Genomic DNA, 20,919 nt, shown 5'->3' with positions numbered 1-20,919 from the left:
ACGTTTCGATTACTGCGGGTCAAATACTGCGAATGTTTCAATTACTGCGCGTCAAATACTGCGGACGTTCTAATTACTGCGTGCAAATACTGTGAACGTTCTAATTACTGCGTGTCAAATACTGCGGACGCTTCGATTACTGCGTGTCAAATACTGCAGATGTTCCGATTACTGCGCATCAAATACTGTGGATATATTTAGTGATAGATTAGATTTTTTTAGATTTTTTAAGATTTTTAGATTTAGAGATATTTGTGCAACAGAATTTCCTCCACGAATTTCTTGCAAGACTTATTTTTACACGAAATAAAAGTCGTCTTCATTTATCGGAAGACACCGGAGTCATAGAAACATTTATTACTTTTTGAAAAAATTTTAGCGAGTTGAAAGGAACGGAATAACATTTTCAAGTTCTTTAAATGCGTTTCCTTCTTTGCATTCGATCTACTCGTCTATAATTTTGTAAAGTCGTGAAAATCAAATTTATAAAAAAACGAGCACTGCTCGATTTTGTTTAAACCGACAGAATTGTGTTCAAAGATATTTTATAAGTCTGAAAATTGACACCCGATTCGTTGTCACCTCGTTGAAATTAATCGCGGAACTATTTAATAAATTTTATTTATTATTCAATAAAAAAATATTTTAAAAAGAAGAAACGAATAAATAATATCTCTCGCAGATCAAAGTCTTCTCTCTGCGAACGAGCCTGCGAACACGAGCGCACGATTTTTCGTTTGCGGTTCCGTCCGTGTATTATCGATGTATGAGACGCGACATTGAATATGTTCCTCCTCTCGCATTTACATAATTCGCGCCGATTATATAATCGAGATCATCGCCGAGATCCTCCCAGAATGCGCTAGAGAAGGACGATTTCCTCGTGCGAGCTAACGAAGAGATTAAACGGAACAAACAGTGTCTCGTTAAGGCAACTCGGAAGGCAATCGATTTAACGAGACGAATATTATGGGAACGATTACAATAAATTCTCCCTAATTTTACTTCGGCTTGTTAGCAAAAATGGACAATTTGGAAAAAGGAGGTATTACGATAGACGAGCCTTGCGCCTCGTTCTTGTAATTGTTGACAATCGGCTACTATAAAAATATAATATGATAATAATATAATAAACTATAAAAATGAGCCGCAAGGCTCATAACAATATATAGCAATATAATAATATAATATAATAAATTATAAAAACGAGCCGCGAGGCTCATAACAATATAACAATATATATACAGCAATATAATAATATAATATAATAATAATATAGTAAACTATAAAAATGAGCCGCGAGGCTCATAACAATATAACAATATATATATATATAGCAATAATATAATATAATAATAATATAATAAACTATAAAAATGAGCCGCGAGGCTCATAACGATATAACAATATATATACAGCAATATAATAATAATATAATAAACTATAATATAAACTATAATATAAACTATATCATAACAATATAATAATATAATATAATAAACTATAAAAATGAGCCGCGAGGCCCGAATAATGTCCTCATTTTGTTGTTACAAGCTGATAGAAAATTGAGGAGAATTTACTGTATCGAGTATTTTGCCGATGCGGAAAGTCGGTAAGTCGAAGGAATAAAAAACGGCACGATGCATAACAGAAAGAAAGGAATTAGGGTCGTAGTGCACGAGGCTCCGTGGAATAGACAACAATGTCCCGTTACACGAGCATGTACCACCACGCTGCTGCCGTTCAGCCGTCGAAGAAACAATCTTCCACGTCGACACGTGTCTCCGTTGTTAACGAAGTTACAACAACTGTCGGGTGCGGATGGGTGAGCACGTCTTTAAACGACTTGTCCGCGCTATTGAAAAGTATTAAACCTTTGCACTCGAGTGGCGACTCCAAGGCACCGCTAAAATTTGTTATATATCATGTTCTAAGATAATTTTTACATTAACAAAGTTTACATTTTTAAACATTCTTAAAAATATGTAACCGTTTTGTAAGTCGCGAGATTCAATTTCGCATGCACAAAATGCACTTTTTGTCATATAAAATGAAAGTACTATTGGGTTGGCAACTAAGTAATTGCCGATTTGTTCAATGAAATAAAAATTTTTTTTACTTGGAATGAAGTTTAATCTGTAATGTATTTTCCATTTTGTTCGATGACCTTTTGTCATCTCTCTGACAACTTGAAAATTCCACGCTCGTAGAAAATCTGATCCTTTTCGGCCAAAAACTGAGTTAAGTGAGATTTTACAGCGTCATCATCATTAAAAGTTTTACCACGAAGGGAGTTGTCCAGGGATCGAAATAAGTGGTAATCCGATGGCGCGAGATCAGGGCTATATGGTGGGTGTAACATCAATTCCCAACCAATATCCATCAATTTTTGCCGAGTGGACAAAGACGTGTGCGGCCTAGCATTGTCCTGCTGGAAAATGACACCTTTACGATTGACCAATTCTGGTCGCTTTTCCTTGACCGCTGCATTCAATTTGTCCAGCTGCTAACATTCACGGATAATAAAAAATAACATAATAATAATAATAATAATAATAATTTTATAATATAACATTTACGGATATCATAAAAATGGGAGTGAGAGATATCTATAACTGAAATCGGCAATTACTTAGTTGCCAACCCAATAATAAGTCAGAGAAATTATGTTTAGATTTACAGTTAAAATAGCTTCGAGTGCAAAGGGTTAATACCACTTAATCACCGAATTATTTGAGCTATTTAAACATTCGACAGATTTTTACAGTTCCATTTTTACAGAAATGGAATGCTGGATTTTCGAAGTAACATTTTCAAGAAATCGCGTTCCACCCATTAATTAACTAAACAACTCATCAATAATTAATAAGAGATGCCGATGGAAAGCATTTCTTTCTTCGGCAGTTTTCGTTGTTTTACGAGTCCGCGGCGCGTGCGCAAGATAAACCGGCACAGCTCGGCACCGGCGTCGGTCATTATTGCTTAATTAAAATCGTTACAATTGCGTGTCGAGAACAAGAAAGAACGTTCGAAGGAATAGAAAGTGCCCGATTAGTCATCGAGGACGTAAATACTGAATCACGTGCGCGGCCGTTAAAGACTTTCCGCGGCTTTGAATCCGCTCCATGCGAACGCGTACTTTACAAATAACAGCGTTCCCTGCTTTTTATAACAATTAGTGGAACACAGCTACGTATCTCTGTGGACCCGGCTTTCTCTATTACCGTAATGTGTTTCCCTTTCTGGCCCGTTCCTTCCTGACAAACGTTCACAATTTATTGTACATTATTATACGTTGTTATATTTTATAGCACATTTATCATTTCACTATAGACCACAAGGCTGTAACGTAAAATATTAATGTTTATAAATTCTTTGATCGAAACTGAAAAAAATTGAACGTCCGCGTCGAGAAAATTGTGATTACTTCGATCGTATCTTTACGATCGTGAAAGTTATCATAAATGGAGTCGATAATTGCCAGTCGTTTTATTAAGGTTCTCGTTTTTCTTATTGTTCTAATATTTTTCCCAGCTGTCGAAAATCGCTACAACTGAAACTACAAGAAATAATGCAGTGTTACTTTTTTCGTTTCCAAGTAATTTATTGTTAAATTTATTCTGCTTCAAGACTGTCGACTCAAATTTTTAATATATTGCAATCAGTTTTTCACGAAAACTCGTTCTTTTGTTGTCAACTCAAGCGAAACTTCTTACGCAGTCCGGTAATTAATGATCATAATTTTTATTTCCCACGAAAATCCGTGGTGTAGCAATTAATTATCACAATATTTATTTCGCACGAAAATCCGCAGTCCAAAATTAATATAATCACAATATTTATTTCACATAAATATCCACGGTCTAGCAATTAATAATCACAATATTTATTTCGCACGAAAATCCGCAGTCCAGTAAATAATAATCACAATATTTATTTCGCATAAATATCCACAGTCTAGCAATTAATGATCACAATATTTACTTCGCATAAATATCCACGGTCTAGCAATTAATGATCACAATATTTATTTCGCATAAATATCCACGGTCTAGCAATTAATGATCACAATATTTATTTCGCACGACAATCCGCAGTCCAGTAAATAATGATCACAATATTTACTTCGCATAAATATCCACAGTCTAGCAATTAATGATCACAATATTTATCTCGCACAAAAAATCTGCTAATAACCAAAGCGGTTAATGCAACGTTAAACACATAGAAAAAAGAAAAAGGGAACTACAATGCGGAATACGTACATATACGGTGGTCCAATTTGTCAGCGAGCCGGGATCTAGAAAATCCGGCTGGCATTAATGCGTCACAGCTCGGACCGTCGAATATATATACAGGAAGAATCCGAGTGAGTCCCGTCGCCGTGAAGTTATCGCCGCGTGAATGCCGTACGCGCAGTCTCGGGGCCCCGTTTTATTATTCCCATTTCGAGGCGGAGATCCTCGAAACGTCTGGTAATTTGCGTTCGGGCCCCGTTCCTATCGACGTTATAAAATCTCGCAGCTGCGGCTGAAATTCCGGAAGGCGGAGATCTCGACGTCGTCGACGTCGAGGAAGAAGAAGAAGAAGAAGAAGAAGCCGATAGTAGCAACGGCGAGGCAATACGAGGCGAGGCGAGGCGAGGCGACGCGACGCGATGCGATGCGAGGCGAGGCGAGGCGAGGCGACGCGATGCGAGGCGAGGCGAGGCGACGCGATGCGAGGCGAGGCGACGTGACGCGATATGAGGCGAGGCGACGTGACGCGAGGCGAGGCGACGCGATACGAGGCGATACGAGGCGATACGAGGCGATACGAGGCGAGGCGATACGAGGCGAGGCGATACGAGGCGAGGCCTGGCGAGGCGCGGCGCGGCGCGCGCGCAGCTCCGTGGCCGGGGAGAACCAGAAACCATAAACATAAAGGTTTTCTCGGCAGCTTCGCAGCCGCGGTGTGGTTCGTGCGCTTCAAGGCCGCGGGAGAGCCAAGCGTGAAACTAGTCCGACCGGTACGAGAGTATGGTAGCTATTATACAGCTAACGTATACAGCGGATCGCAGAAGTGTTCGGTTTAGCGGAAGGCGAACCTCCTGCAACCCGGCACGTACAATGTAAAACTGCCCGTGGTACGTGCCACGGGCGTCCGTCGGACACGAGGCGCATTTCACGGTTTCCTCGGTCGGATGATTGCACCCGGCCCCTGCTGCAACGCCGCTGCAACACCGCCGCCGCGCCGCCCCGCGGCCGGCAGGGGTAAAAAAGCGCTCCGCGCAACCGGTGATTTTCTAAAAGTAAATAAAACGCCCGATGCGGTTTCCTACGAAATGAAATCCGGACGGCCGCTTCTTGCCGCGGACCCCCTCGATTCGCAAATTGGCTAATTTTCATGGAGACCTCTACGGCCCCCGATTGGCTGCCGCTGCGCGCCGGCCGACGAAGAACCGTCGACGGTGATTCGAACCGGGATCGACGATAAAACGGCTACCAGGCTAGATGGGTAGGATAGATGTACCGGTTGTGGCCGGTGCATCATTTCAGGCCGGCTGCTGCATTGTTATTAGACCGCGGAGCTTTTTATGCTAAATGAAAACTGTCCCGGTTAATTGGAGAAAAATGTAAGCCTTGATGAAAGTGTCTTCTCTCTTTTAATGATTCGAAGAAATCGTGCGTGGTAGAAAAATATTCGGGAATATGTACTTCCTCGTGTCTTCGCAATTTCATTTTCGATCTGGTCGATCTTCTCGGAAATGCAGAAAATTCGCGGTGTAATTATTATTCATATTTTCTTCTTCGTCTCGAAATTGTGGTATTTGCGGGAAACAAAAGGGTTCCTGAGGCCATTCGAAGTAACTTCTTCCTTAGCGAAAATGTTCTACGAGGCTCCGTTTACGAGTTAATAATGAAAAACGTTATTTCGGCGCTAGGCAACCGAGCCAATCAGCGGGCTCCCGCCGCTCGTTAGCTCGGCCGCCTCGCGTCAGCCGAGCTCGCCTCTTATTGGTCAGTGTTCTTTCATTAATAACTCGTAAACGAAGTCTCGGAGGAAATTTTCGCAAAGGAAAAAGTTGCTTCAAATGACCTCAGGAATCTCCCATTTCCGGATTGAGAGATATTTTCGGGACTCTCTGTAGAAATGCGAGATTTTAGAAAATTGATGCTGCATTTTAATCGCAAGACCACGGATCTTTATGCGTTTATGATAAAACTGCGTAGGTCAAACATAAAATTCTAAGGTCATTCGAAGAATTTGTGGATATCGTTGCGTTAGTTTCAACTTGTTATAATTATTAGAAGAGAAAAAGGAAAGAAATATTTCAACCGGCTTGCGTTCCTTGCGATTAACTTAAACAATTTTCTAACAGTTAACAGTTTCAGCAGATTGAAACCGAAGTACAGGGGAATTATAATGCATATTTAACGAAGCTTAACGAAGCGAAGTAGCCACGAGTTGAGTACAGGTATTTATGCAAACTCATGTGTTGGAGATTCATGTGTTCCTCTCTAGCATGACTCTCTGTTCAAGCCACGTGGGTCGCGGATAGCTTGCATGCGCAGCGGGCGACATTTGTAAAAATGCAGATACAATGCACCCGGTGAATTTTATGATGCAGTGGATATTCTCGTTTAATAACCGGTAGTTTAATGTTATGTTTAATATTAACAATCCTGAAACGAAGATTCTTCTTTCATTGTGCATTGGGAAAAGGAAAACTGTGAGGTTAAGGTAAGGTTAAGTTGCAATTGCAAGAAACTGCAATACATTCGTGAAAAGTTGAATATAAATTATAATGAGACTGCGGACGTTTATGTATAAAAACGAATAAAAATTTCATTCCCTCTTTACATTATTACAACAAGCTGTAACTGTTACATTGATATTCTTGAATTTATTTCATCTGCCCACTGGTTTAAATTGCATCTACTTGCTTTTGTTATAAATACACAAAATGTCCAGTTACAAATATTTATTACATTATTACAATTATGTGTACTACTGCAATTATGTACATTGTCACAATTGTATATATTATTATATATATTATATAATAAATATATATTGTACATATTATATATTATTATATATATTATATATATTATAAATATTATGTACAAATCTTTCTGTTGGATCAGCTTCACTTATTAATTTATTTACATACATGAACAGATTCTTTACAAAATTTAAACATTACCCACGTCTAGTTATAAATATTAATTTTCCCATTGAATCAGCTTCAATTATTAACTTCCATGAATACTTGAACAGTTTCTTTGTAAAATATGAACATTGCGAAGCTTGAACAGAAACCATAACAATGAATTATTTTGTACGATCGGTCTAAATGAATATTTTCCAAATTGTTAGAGCGCAATAAAACAGTAGCTCACTAGAATCATTGTAATTAACCGATCCGGATCTCTTTATGGGAGTTTTTCTGAAATTGCCCGGCATTCGGGTTCGAAGAACCTTACGAACAACAGATCGGAATTTGCTGCAATTACAGCGTCGTATAATCGTCCGATTATTTATGAATAATGAAATATTCAATTGATATTATCGCATACAATTAATCGCTACAGTTTCTCCGGCTGATAATTTCACTAGTTTACTAATTACTGGTTACGATTACAATATATCGCATTTATCTCTCGCGCGGATCAATTTGATGCAGCTGCGCTCCTTCGTTTTTTTCTTCTTTTTTTTCTTTTTTTAATTGTATTTCATGCTTTAGAAAGTGCATCGCGAATGAACTTGGGTATCAACAATCATTGCATACTTTGATTCAAGATTTTTTCAACGCGTTGCCGAACACGGAAACAGATCGTAATTAATCAAAACATTTCAACAGGTTCTTACGAAATGAAGAGCAAAAAATACGTTCGACGATTTCCTTTGAAATGCTATCTTCCTTTCGGAATCTGCTGCAGCTTTTATTTTATAACGAATTGCAACAGTTAATTTTATAACAAATTATATAGTCAGTAGATAATATATTATCTACTACTACTACTAATAATATAGTAATATATATTAAATAGCTTATAGCTTATATAAATATTTTATATAAAAAATTTATTTTAAATAATATTTTATTTATTTATCGTAATATTTTATCAGTAGATAATATATTATCTACTACTGATAATAATAATAATATAGTAATATATATTAAATAGCTTACAGCTTATATAAATATTGTATATTAAAAATTTATTTTACATAATATTTTATTTATTCATCGTAATATTTTATCAGTAGATAACATATTATCTACCAATAATAATATAGTAATATATATTAAATAGCTTATAGCTCATATAAATATTGTATATTAAAAATTTATTTCAAATAATATTTTATTTATTTATCGTAATATTTTATCAGTAGATAACATTATCTACTATTAATAATATAGTAATATATATTAAATAGCTTATAGCTCATATAAATATTGTATATTAAAAATTTATTTCAAATAATATTTTATTTATTTACGGTAATATTTTATCAGTAAATAATATATTATCTACTAATAATAATATAGTAATATATATTAAATAGTGCTAAATAATATTTATAAAATATAAATATTTTATATTAAAAATTTATTTTATATAATATTTTATTTATTTATTATAATATTTACGATCCAGGTTTTTAGAACGAATTTCAGAAAAGTCCTCGGCTAAATTAACTGTCATTTTTCGTATATCTTTTGTCTACAAATTCATGCGTCACGCTCGCGGCGTTCAAAAAATGGTTTCAATTACAAATGAATTTGTTTCTCTCATTGTGTAAATGCTAACGGCTCGCATTTAGACTTACAAAGTGCATTTCGTGGAAGATACACAGACACTGCCGCAACGCTTGAAAAACGCAATTATTTTTGCGCCGATTGCAACGACGATAGTACGGTTATCCGAATGTGGCGACTTCCTTTTAATTACTTCTTCCTTTAAATTCAAATCGAAGTTGATAAACACTCGATACAAAAAAAATCAGCAAAAATGCTTGTTATCGCAAACTAGTTACTCAGAATTTTTTTGGAGAAAGTCTTACAATAGCAAGTGGCAGGCGTTTAAAAAATTGCACCGAAAATTTTCCTAAATTTCTGGCATCACTTTTGACAATAAATAGATTATTTCGGTGAAAACTGTGAATAGTATTAAAATCTACGTATACTTTTGAGTATTTTACAAGCTGTTGTAACGACTTTTAGGCATCGCTTTTTTTACTTACGTCGCGTGCACGAAGTGCACCGTGCGTCCTAGGCAACATTTCGACCGTCGATCCTCTCTGTTCGCAAGCGTTTTACGGATCCCGGACGAAAACGCGACCAGCTTCGAGAAGCGGGACAAGCCGGCGGAGTCGTTTCTTTCCGAGAAACGGTAGAAACGAGGGGATCGCCTAGATCTCGGCGCGGAAACCGCTCGCGAATCTAAACGTTTCGCCCCGGAGTCCCCCTTCGTTACCGGTTCACCGAAACAACCGTCTCTAAACCGGTTCGCGGAATTAAAATTGTACAACGACAGTCTGAATCATTCGGCGGACGGGTACATTGAACGCGTTACCTTACCTACGACATGGTTCGACGATGGTTTCGTCTAGTTAGCATTATACGCTTCATAAGGAAACGTTTTAAACGCGTGTCGTAGTAGCCATCTGCTGGCTAGAAGACACAGTCTGCCGAGTAAGAGCGCGCCGACATCATTTCTAAACTAATCACTATGATCGCCGATTATTTCTGCAGAATAACATTTGTCGGCATTAATTACGATACTGAGAGATTTGAAGGAAAAAACGTGATTTTTTGTATTGTATTTATTTATATTTATTTTATTTTATTTTATTTTATTTTATTTTATTTTATTTTATTTTATTTTATTTTATTTTATTTTATTTTATTTTATTTTATTTTATTTTATTTTATTTTATTTTATTTTATTTTGTTTTATTTTTTTCAGTATACATTAGTACAAAAAATTTAATGGAAATAATATTTCATTATCTTCAAAATCCAAACGATGACCTTCGAATGCCAGTAATGGAAAAATTGCCATCAATCTATTGCCACAATATTTGCTATTACATACATTTTTGCAAGGGTTAAATCCGCGGTTTACCAATTCACCGTTAATTCCACGCGCTGCTAAAAAGAAACGTCAGATTCGTGGAACGCGGCGCGTCCGACTTTTAACGTCGACTCTAAACTTTGGAGAACGGTAGAAATAAAGCATTACGGTGGGATCGTTCGGAATGACCTCTGTACGCGATCGCGCCGCGCGATTGCGACAGGGTTAAATCGAGTCGAGCGCGACACCGGCGGAGATACGACCCTTTGTCGAGCGACAACAATAGAAAAAGACACGCCTCGGCCCGGTATGCCAAGGTAGCGCCGCGAAATGGAGAAAGGTTTCGACCACCTAAACGCGGAATAGGCAACGCTAATTAGCCGGCAGATTGGCTGGCGACTGTTCGCGATCTTAATTGGTGCACCCGTATCGTTTCGTGGGTGCGTCTGGAGCGCCTCCTCGGAACAATACCAGCTGGTCCAAGCAATCGTAATTACGTATTTCGCAATCGCGACGCTTTCACGAGCGCGCATGCGCACGGAACTCGCATAGGTACTCGAGAACGAGAGTACTTACGCAGCCACGAAATCACTCCATCGATATTCGGACACCTTTTAAAACGCAATAATTTTCTTGAAACTGGACCGAACGAATTGAATTCTTTTTTCTAGATATTAGAGGTTATGTTAGTCTACTAGTCTACTAGACAACGACTAAAATGCTTGTTTCTCAATGATGCTATTGCGTACGAAATGACTCCATCGATATCCAGCTTTTAAAACGCAATAATTTTCTTGAAATTGAACTGAACTATTTGAATTCTTTTATCGAGATACTAGAGGTTATGTTAGTCTACCAGACAGCGACTAAAATACCTGTCTCTCAATGTCACTATTGCGTACGAAATGACTCCACCGATATCCAGCTTTTAAAACGCAATAATTTTCTTGACACTGAACTGAACGATTTGAATTTGTTTCTAGATGCTAGAGGTTATGTTAGTCTACTAGACAACGACTAAAATACCTGTTTTTCAATGTTGCTATTGCTTGCAGTGTCGAAATAAAAGACTCTCGTTTTTTAACTATTCCGTTCGATCGTATGACGAAAATTCAAAATATTCCTTTCGTAGATCCCGGTTACTTACATGTCGAAACACGCATGAAAGTTTCATCGCAATCTGTGAACACTGGTTCAAATTGCAAGCGTCGAAAGATTTTTAAAACTACAGATCTCTGACGTTTATTGGTCGAGAGTGTCAAAAGTCGGAACGAAACCGCGATTTCCGCGATCTTCGATTGTTCACAGCTCAGATCGTAAATTTTCCAAGTTATATAAATTTTATAAATTTTCGTTGCAAGCACAGACAAAAAAAGATTAAAAAAGACGAGAGTTTTTCCATTTTCCTTCGTCACGCCAAGTAATAGCAAAATTCGCAAAAAATGTCTAGAAAAGTAAAAAGGTCTGAACATCGACATCTATCGTCTGAAAAATGTCGAGGTTATGTCAGATCCAATTCGAAAAGAAAGTTGTTCCTTCGCCAAGTAATAGCAAAATTCCAAAAAAGGTCTAGTAAAGGAGAAAGAAAATCTGAAAATCGTCATCTATCGCCTGAAAAATTTCGAGGTTATGTCAGAATTATGACTCGATCCAGTTCGAAAAGAAAGTCTTTCCTTCGCAAAAGCTGTTCGAATATTAATGGTAATCACTGTACGTAGAACACAGGTACACACATACACACACATACCCACACAGTCTCCCGCGTTATCGCCTACGCGGTGAAAATGTATTATCAAGCGCCGTTGCAAAATAATAACCGGTGGTGTCGGCGGCTCGTTCGACCGTGTCGAACATCCTCTCTCGTTCGCCGTGCAAATGGCCAATATCGATCTTGCCGGGGCCTCTCTTCCGTGATGATGATTTTTTTAGTAATAACAAACCGCGGCCCGATAACGACGGAGCTCCTCTGCAGCGGGAACGGTGCTGGTTTCGTTAGAATTCGAAAGCGCTTACACTCGAGCGCGCCGTTTCAACAGATCGTTCCTGTTTCTGTCCAGATATGGCCGTCGTGCGGTGTAGGCGAACGAAACTGCGCCGTTCGAATCGCAAGAAACTATACGCCGCGCGCGAGAAGTATCGATCGGTGACCCCTGATTTTTCGTTAGGATTCGATAGTCACGGAAACGTTGCCGGAAACTTTCCTATGCCGTTCTGATGAGAATTTATGGATTTTCTGTTTTCGAGGACGTACGTATGCGCAACTATGCTGATAAAATACGATCAATTATAGTAACTGTAGTAGAGAAAACGTTTGCAAAATGCGCTCTATTCGCAATTTTGTATTTCGAGGCAGGTCGCGGTGTAATCTATTTTCGAATAGTTGTTGAAAATTAGGGAAATATGTTTATTCGCATTTTTGGCGGTTTATTCTAAATATTTTTGTTCGAATTTTTAGCGAATAATTATAAATTTTTAACGATTTATTATAAATATGTTTATTCGAATTGTAGCGATTTATTATAAAAGTGTTTATTCAAATATTTAGCGATTTAATATAAATGCGTTTATTTGAATCTTTAGCGATTTATTATAAGAATATTTATTCAAATATTTAGCGATTTATGACAGCAACGTTTATTCAAATTTTTAGCGATTTATTATAGCAACGCTTATTTAAATTTTTAGCGATTTATTATAAAAGTATTTGTTCAAATATTTAGCGATTTAATATAAATGCGTTTATTTAAATCTTTAGCGATTTATTATAAGAATATTTATTTAAATTTTTAGCGATTTATTATAAATACGTTTATTCAAATTTTTAGCGATTTATTATAAGAATATTTATTTAAATTTTTAGCGATTTATGACAGCAACGTTTATTTAAATCTTTAGCGATTTATTATAAGAATATTTATTCAAATTTTTAGCGATTTATTATAACTACGTTCATTAGAATTTCTAGCGATTTATTATAACCACATTTACTCGAATTTCTAACGATATATTATAAATATGTTTATACAAATTTCTAGCAATTTTCGTCGCATCTTTAACACAATTGAGTAAAATTTAATATTTCGACAAATACGCGTCTTGTGAAATTAAAACTGCATCGCTTCTTCGTTATTTTCTCTAAAAAAACGGTTTCGCATGTTTCCACTATAAAGAAAACCAGAAATCTTGTAAACATCGACGCCGGACTCTTAAGGGAGCAGCTCGCGGAACTTGATTTAGCACGTCCCGCATAAGACGCCCGAGGGAGGGCTTGTCCATAATTTTTCCCGAATTAATTAGTTATGCGGTGTACCGATGTTCGGCCGGGGTAATGAAGAACGACGCGAAAAGCGAGTTCACGCGAGAGGAGACGGTCTCGTCTCAGTTTCAACCACGGTCTGGGCAGCGTTGTGTCATTAAAGAGAAATGCAAGAACTCGTTCACAAGCTATTAGATTTGCTGACCAGTGAGAATCATGTTTCACGACACGAAAGTCGCTCGGTACGTTACACACAAGGGGCGGGGCCCGTGCGATAATTGCACATTATAGCGCATCTCCTCCGTTCCGTTCTTCTTGGTTGCTCGAAAAGCTTTCTTTCCACCGTCGCGTCGGGATAAGTTTCGTCGCGAAACCAAAGCGCAAAGAGGAGCGCGGCGGCGGCGCACAGTGGGCGGAATCGAGAAATTCAGTGACATTCTGTTATAACTTTTGAACCATCAAAGATATTGCAATGAAATTTTCACCGAAAATATTTAAAAAATAGTTATTTTCAACTATAGATAATTAAATTCTTTTTGCATTTGTTAAACAATAATTTTCAATTAATTTTCATTGACATTTTTTGTGAAAAAAAAATTGTTCATATATAATGTTACGAACTATTTGTAACGTTACAATAGTAACGTGCTTGGAATGACTAGTGGGTCCTCGTAACCAGTGTGGGTGCAATAAACGTATGCGTCCCAGAAAAAGGTCTCTGTACGCATTAAATCCTGAAGCTGCAGATTTATTGAAACAATAACAAAATGGTAAGATTAATTAACGTATTCTACATTTTATCAAAAGTTCGAACTGTTGAAATTTACCAACTGCATACAATGCGTACAGAGAACTTTTTCTGGGACGCGTATTTTATTGCACCCACAATGGTTACGAGGACCCACTAGTAATTCCAGGTACGTTAGTATTGTAATGTTACAAAGTTTGTTTCGTTTACTTATATTCTTCATGTTATATGGAATAATTAAAAATTTTTAATATCCGTCGATTTACAGATGAAGAAGCGTAATACCGACTGGAGCACAGAGAGATTATCTTCGATATCTTTAACCTCGAAGTAACGTAACGTTGATATCTTTAAAACGTAATAATTTGCAATTTGGTTCGTTTTGGTATGTAACTTTTACAAAATTATGTAGAGAAAAGTATCCTGAAAATATACCGTTTGTCCGAAACCATGATTTCTTGGGTGTCAAAAGATATTCCTTGTCGAATCTAAAGAATTTTTACACTTTTTGTATTTTATCAAACATTATATTTTTCATATATAGGATACAAAAATCTTAATTTAAGCTACTGTCTCCTAACGAGAAATATTGCCTCCTAATGTTAAAAAAGAAAGCAAAGGAAAAAGTTAATTAGGTTCGTTGGGACATTGCGAGAAAAAGAAGCATATTTTTTGGCATCAAATGTAGTGTTCAAAATGTTCAACTTTAAATTGTCGTTAACAAGCAATAAAAATTGACTAGACATCGATACGAGAAAATTAGGTTTTTGTCAAAAAGTCACTAAAATCTTCGATCAGGCCCGCAGTGCGACGGCGGCGGCGGCTCTCCGCGCAACAAAGACTTCTCTTCGTCAGAAGAGAAAGTGTTGACCTCGATAGAATGAGACTTCGATGAGGTCTCGGAACGCGTTATCACGCTTATCGAGGTCAGAATTTAATACTTCTCGATGCGTCCGATGTTCGCGGCGTTGTGCAAATTGCGCGCATTGACCGTCGATCATCGTCGAGCATTGTTGTCGATACAATGCGAATGAGCCAAGTCAAAAGTGACTGCTCGAACTTCGGACTTGCGATCATGCAGAAATTGTTGCATTCGAAGATTTCTTATAGCAGAGGTGCATTAATATTTGTTGAAGTAAAATTAATCTTTCTTACCATTTGCATCAGGATTTATTGAATTGAGTGTAATGTTTTGTTATGTAATTATACTGAAATAGCTGTGTCTGACATTATTGAGTCACAGCTGCTTTATTTTATGACATTTTATGATATTTATTGAAGTCTATTTTGATACAGCAAATACTTGTTTTCGTGATACAAAGTGGCGAATATAAATTCTTTAAAATATTGATTATTAATTATTCTTTTAAATATATTATGTATTATTAATTATTCTTTAAAATATTATATATTATTAATTATTATTTAAAATATTGTATATTATTAATTATTCTTTAAAATATTTTATATTATTAATTATTCTTTAAAATATTATATATTATTAATTATTCTTTAAAATATTATACATTATCAATTATTCTTTAAAATATTATATATTATTAATTCCTTAAAATATATATTAATTATTCTTTAAATATTAATTATTGATTATTCTATAAAGTATTATACATTAATTATTCTTCAAAATATTATATATTAATTATTCTTCAAATATCAATCATTAATTATTCTTATCTAATTGTTTATTGCAGGACACATAGACAAAGGCACAAAATATCTTGATTTTCATTACTATCAATTAGTGTCATTAAGTAATGATTCCAATAACACATGTTTATATCACAATTTCAAAGCACCAGAAATGAAATTATGCATTTGAATATTTCATTGCATCATGCCGCTATCTTAAATATCTACGAAAGAATTTCATCATCGAGCGATCGTAACAGGATTATGATCGATGACGAAAAATATCGAGTAGGCGAAGCACGCGGACGTACTGTTAATTTCTCAAATATCGTCCTCCATTCATAACCTTGTTATGAATATCAATTAGGCCAATTAATATGCCGATCCAGTTGTTGCTCCCATAATCTTCGCCGCAGGAATTATTAATTGAAAAATCGATGCGAGGTCGATACGGTTACTTAATTGTTACGTTAACTGTTGGCGTGTTCGTATGCGAGTGACGCTCTCTCTTAGATAATACGTTGATTGTTTCAGGACGTAATGAGCGAGTACGAACGTATCAAGCGTTCGTGCTTGAAACGAGGTGAACTGTGGGAGGATCCCGAATTTCCAGCCACCCAAACGTCGGTCTTCTATCACCAAACCCCGCCCTTTCAGTTCCAGTGGAAGCGACCAAAGGTAATCATTAGATTACTTTAATTTACTTTATTCATGAATTTTTATGGGTTTATACCGTAACACGATTTCAATACGTTTTGGATTCTTTAATTAAGCAAACTGGATTTTTTAATTAAGCGAACTGGATTTTTTAATTAAGTGAACTGGACTTTTTAATTATGTACGCTGGATTTTTTAAATAAGCAAGCTGACATTTTTCAGCAAGTAAACTGGATCTTTTAATTAAGTTAACTGGATTTCTCTAAATAAGTGGACTGGATTTTTTAATTAAGTAAACTGGACTCTTTAGTTAAGTACGCTAGATTTTTTAAATAAGTAAGTAGGAGTTTTTCAGTAAGTAAACTGGTTTTATTAACTAAGTTAACTGGATTTTTCTAAATAAGTAAGCTGGATTTTTCTAAATAAGTAAACTGGATTTTATAATTAAGTAAACTGGACTTTTTAGTTAAGTACGCTAGATTTTTTAAATAAGTAAGCTGGAATTTTTCAGCAAGTAAACTGGTTTGTTTAATTAAGAAAAACTGGATTTTTCTGAATAATAAAACTGGATTTTTTAATCAAGTAAACCGGAATTTTTAATTCAGTACACCAGATTTTTTAAATAAGTAAGCTGCACTTTTTCAATAAATAAACTAGATTTTTTAATTAAGTAAACCGGTCTTTTTTTAAATAAGTGAACTAAATTTTCTTAAATAAATTCAGGAAGGTTGGACATTCATGGCACAAAATGTAAAAAAGCGCGAAATTATTGCTCTGTCTAACTATTCAAACAAATGATGATCCGACTATTCATCGGAACAATTTCAATGTTACACAATGTTACAATATCAGTGAAATCGAATTTATGGAATCAATGATGCCGACAATCATGACCGCGCACTCGTGATATAAGCTAAGATTTACGCACCGATAAGATTCACAATTGACAGTGATGTAACCCTAGATTCGTCGCATCGCGCCGACGTTATCAGATCCAAGACCCAATATCGACGCCTTCGGATCTGTGAAAGTTGATAGGCAACTGCGAACGTCGAAGGAGGTTGCAAGAAAGTTGGTGACCCCAGGATCGCCGACGTATAGACCGATTTGTTACTTTGATGCTTCGAAATTGTTCGCGATCTCGCGGTAGAAACTTCAGAGCCTCGTGGCCTCGTAAATAAATTAACCAGTTAGCTGTGTTCGACGATTGTACTCGTCACGGAGAAGCGGCAGTATTTTGTGTCACGACGAGTATACTCGTCGCCCGTAAAAAGTAGCGATTATTGGCTATTTAAATTGTAATGTTAGCAATAACAGAAACACATTCTCAAATTTCAAGATGTTTAAAATATTTTTAGGCCGATTCTACACGAAGATGATTACATTATTATAAAAATAAGATTAAATATTAGTATATATATATATTATATATTATAGTATAAATATTAGTATATATATATTATATATACTATAGCAACAATTTGAATTTCTAACTTTTATAATTATTTGATTTTTCCCGCGTTTTTCGTTTATTATTTATGCAGTATATGCCAATGTTAAACGAATAAGTAAATGTTAGCAATGAAATTGTTAATTTTATAAAATAAAACCGTATTTATGATTCGATATTTTAACAGCGACGCTTACTCTGTGTTCGACGAGTATACTCGTCGTTCGATTCTTGCGACACATACAGGATGTCCCGAAAATGTCTCGCAATCTGGAAATGGGAGGTTCCTGAAGTCATTTGAAGCAACTTTTTCCTTAGCGAAAATGCAATCCGCGGCTTCGTTTACGAGTTATTAACGAAAAACAGTGACCAATCAGAGGCGAAATCATTTGGCACGAGACGGCCGAGCCAATGAGCGGAACTGGGCTCCGTGCACTCGTTGGCTGAGCCGCCGCGCGCCGGCCGAGCTCGCCTCTTATTGGTCAGTGTTTTTCGTTAATAACTCGTAAACGAAGCCTCGGAGAAAGTTTTCGCAAAGGAAAAAGTTGCTTCAAATGACCTCAGGAACCTCCCATTTCCGGTTTGCGAGACATTTTCGGGACATCCTGTATTACGCTTTTTAATGAAAATTCGTGCTTTCAGAGATCCGACATTTTGAGAAAAGTAAATGTAATAAGTAGAATAATAGAATAATAGGTATAGCTCGAGTTGTCAATTTATTGGCATAAAAGGTCTCATTTTCTCATGCCTGTTTCGCTACGTATCTCGATTTCTACTCAAGAAAAATCCATCGTTGCTGATCGTCGAGCTTTGACACTTATTTCTCCTTTCTCTTCTTAATATCGAATAATTTCAATAACGTCACGCCCGAAAAGAACATAGCCGTTGCCGTGATTACGTGCCGGCGCTTCCACTTAATCGCAGAACTTGAATTCCAAGCTTCTAATTACAAATTCTCGGTGCTGTGAACATCACGAACAAGGCCGACGGTTCAACGACGATCGACCGAATATCGTTAGAAGCGTGCTCGCCGATTATTTGTTAAGAACTTGTCGGGCACTGGCGGCAACACGCGTTTACGCGATTTATTCGCAACGGTGTGCTCTAGTTCCTGCGGAAAGGAAGGGCGAGGAATCCGGAGCCTAGGAACCGTAACGGAAACGGTATGCAACCTTGACACGTAGACTGGTGTCTTTGTCGTACACCGCGTTTATGATCACGTAACCGGCCGTTTTGTTCAACAACGAGCTTCCGCTAACGAATCTAACGGATTCCGTTTTTACAGAAAAATGTCTCGCGTGACGAATTTTATTCTAATACGTTGCCCGAATAATGGGGAGAAGAATGAATTGCCACGCGAGGCAGTTCCGTTCTCGTGTCAATCGTCGATTTGGATCGTAAAATATTTGATATTTTTTTTTTTGGTGATTGTAGAACGTTTAACAGGTTCACTGTCGAGTCGTTTTTTAAAGAAATCTGTTATACACGCGAGTATTTGGAAAAATAATTAAGTAATATGTAAACATATTAATATCAGAATAATATAAAATATATAATATAAAGTAAATAAAAAATAAATAAAAGATAAATAAATAAAATAAATATATAATATATAATTTTTATATATAATATAAAATATATAATAATGTAGTTTTATATATATATGTGTATATAAAATATATTAGGTCTACCGGAAAGTTCTGTCCGTTTTTGAATTGAAATATAACACAATTTTCATACATTTAATAATATTTATTGTAGAATATACTTTCCATCGTTATTTATGACTTGTTGCCAGCGTGATGGCAACTTGTAAATGCCATGTTTAAAAAATGATTTATTTTTGGAGGCGAAGAACTCAACTACTGTTTGGTTGACATCAGCTTCAGTTTTGAATTTTTTTCTGTAAAAAGTTTTGCAAAGAGAGAAACAAGTGATAATCGGAGGGTGCTAGGTCTGAGGAGTATGGTGGATGTGACAGAATTTCCCAGCCTAGCTCTGCGATTTTCTGACGAGTCGCCAAAGCAGCTTGTGGTCTGGCATTATCATCGGTAGCCATGTTTTCACGATCGCATCTCTCTTAATAATGACATGAGACATCTTTATTTCAGTTTATTTAGGAGAGTACATGTGTGTAAATGCAATGATAAAGAGAGATAGTCATACATGTCTCAAATCTACATGTGCATATGGATTGGAACTTGAAGTGACACTATCGGAAAGAACTTTCCGGTAGACCTAATATAATAATATATTATATATATGTATATAAAATATAATAATATATTATATATGTATATATAATATAATAATATATTATATATGTATATATAATATATTATTATTTAATTTATAATTTATATAAATTTATTAATTTGTATTATATATAATATAAAATATAATATATATAAGTAAAATATAATGAATTAATTATTTTCTTGAGACATTTTTGTTGATATTGAAACTTTAATACAATTACCATAGAACCTGTGGTTCTATTACCTATCTTGTGGTTGTCAGTGACCGTGTTAAGGGTAGCTGAAGGGAGAACGCGCCCCACGCGGTCCCCAAAAAGAATTCGCGTTCACGCGCGACAAATAATTGCAAAAATTCCATTCTCTCCGTTCCAATTAACATAATCTACCGTTTATAATTCGAACCTTTCAAATTCCGCAAATTCTCTCGCCCGAAAGGGTTCCAGCGTTTCGACTCTCCGTAAATCTTCCATTCTAACCTCGAATTCCTTCCTAATTTGCCATATTAAGTCGAATCTCAGGCGAGATTCTGGGTGCTGAATGAAAAGAAAGAAAAAAGAAAAGGAAAGAAAACGAGTTCGTTGAACTGAAACGAGCGAACGATTCCAAAGATCAACGATCCCCGCGATTCATTTGCGTAATCGGTGCCACTGTTCAGGCCGGAGAAAAACTGAACCCGAGACCAAAGCTGACAGCCGGCGAACCAATGTCTATTCCTATTCGCTCCGCGAACGGGACAGCGCGGCCGATTTCCACGCGTCGCGATTAATTATCGCGAAATAAAATGCCGGCGACGGACCGAGCGTTTCTGCAACAAGGTCGACGATATTGCG

The 20,919-nt window shown here is 36.3% G+C and overlaps 1 protein-coding gene across 2 annotated transcripts in view; it reads left to right on the top strand.

Annotated features, from left to right (window-relative positions):
* The window catches only part of CalpC (calpain C), a 108,567-nt gene that overhangs the window by 34,524 nt on the left and 53,124 nt on the right, over positions 1-20,919 (top strand). For both annotated transcript variants that reach the window (XM_033476050.2, XM_033476052.2), the window contains exon 2: positions 16,259-16,402. In XM_033476050.2, the coding sequence (XP_033331941.1) occupies positions 16,259-16,402 (144 nt within the window). The remainder of the gene's footprint in view (positions 1-16,258; positions 16,403-20,919) is intronic.

This window comes from Megalopta genalis, chromosome 1 (genome assembly GCF_051020955.1).
Source record: "Megalopta genalis isolate 19385.01 chromosome 1, iyMegGena1_principal, whole genome shotgun sequence".
Classification (NCBI taxonomy): domain Eukaryota; kingdom Metazoa; phylum Arthropoda; class Insecta; order Hymenoptera; family Halictidae; genus Megalopta; species Megalopta genalis.
Note: the sequence above shows the minus strand (reverse complement) of the source record. Positions and strands in the feature narration are given on the sequence as shown.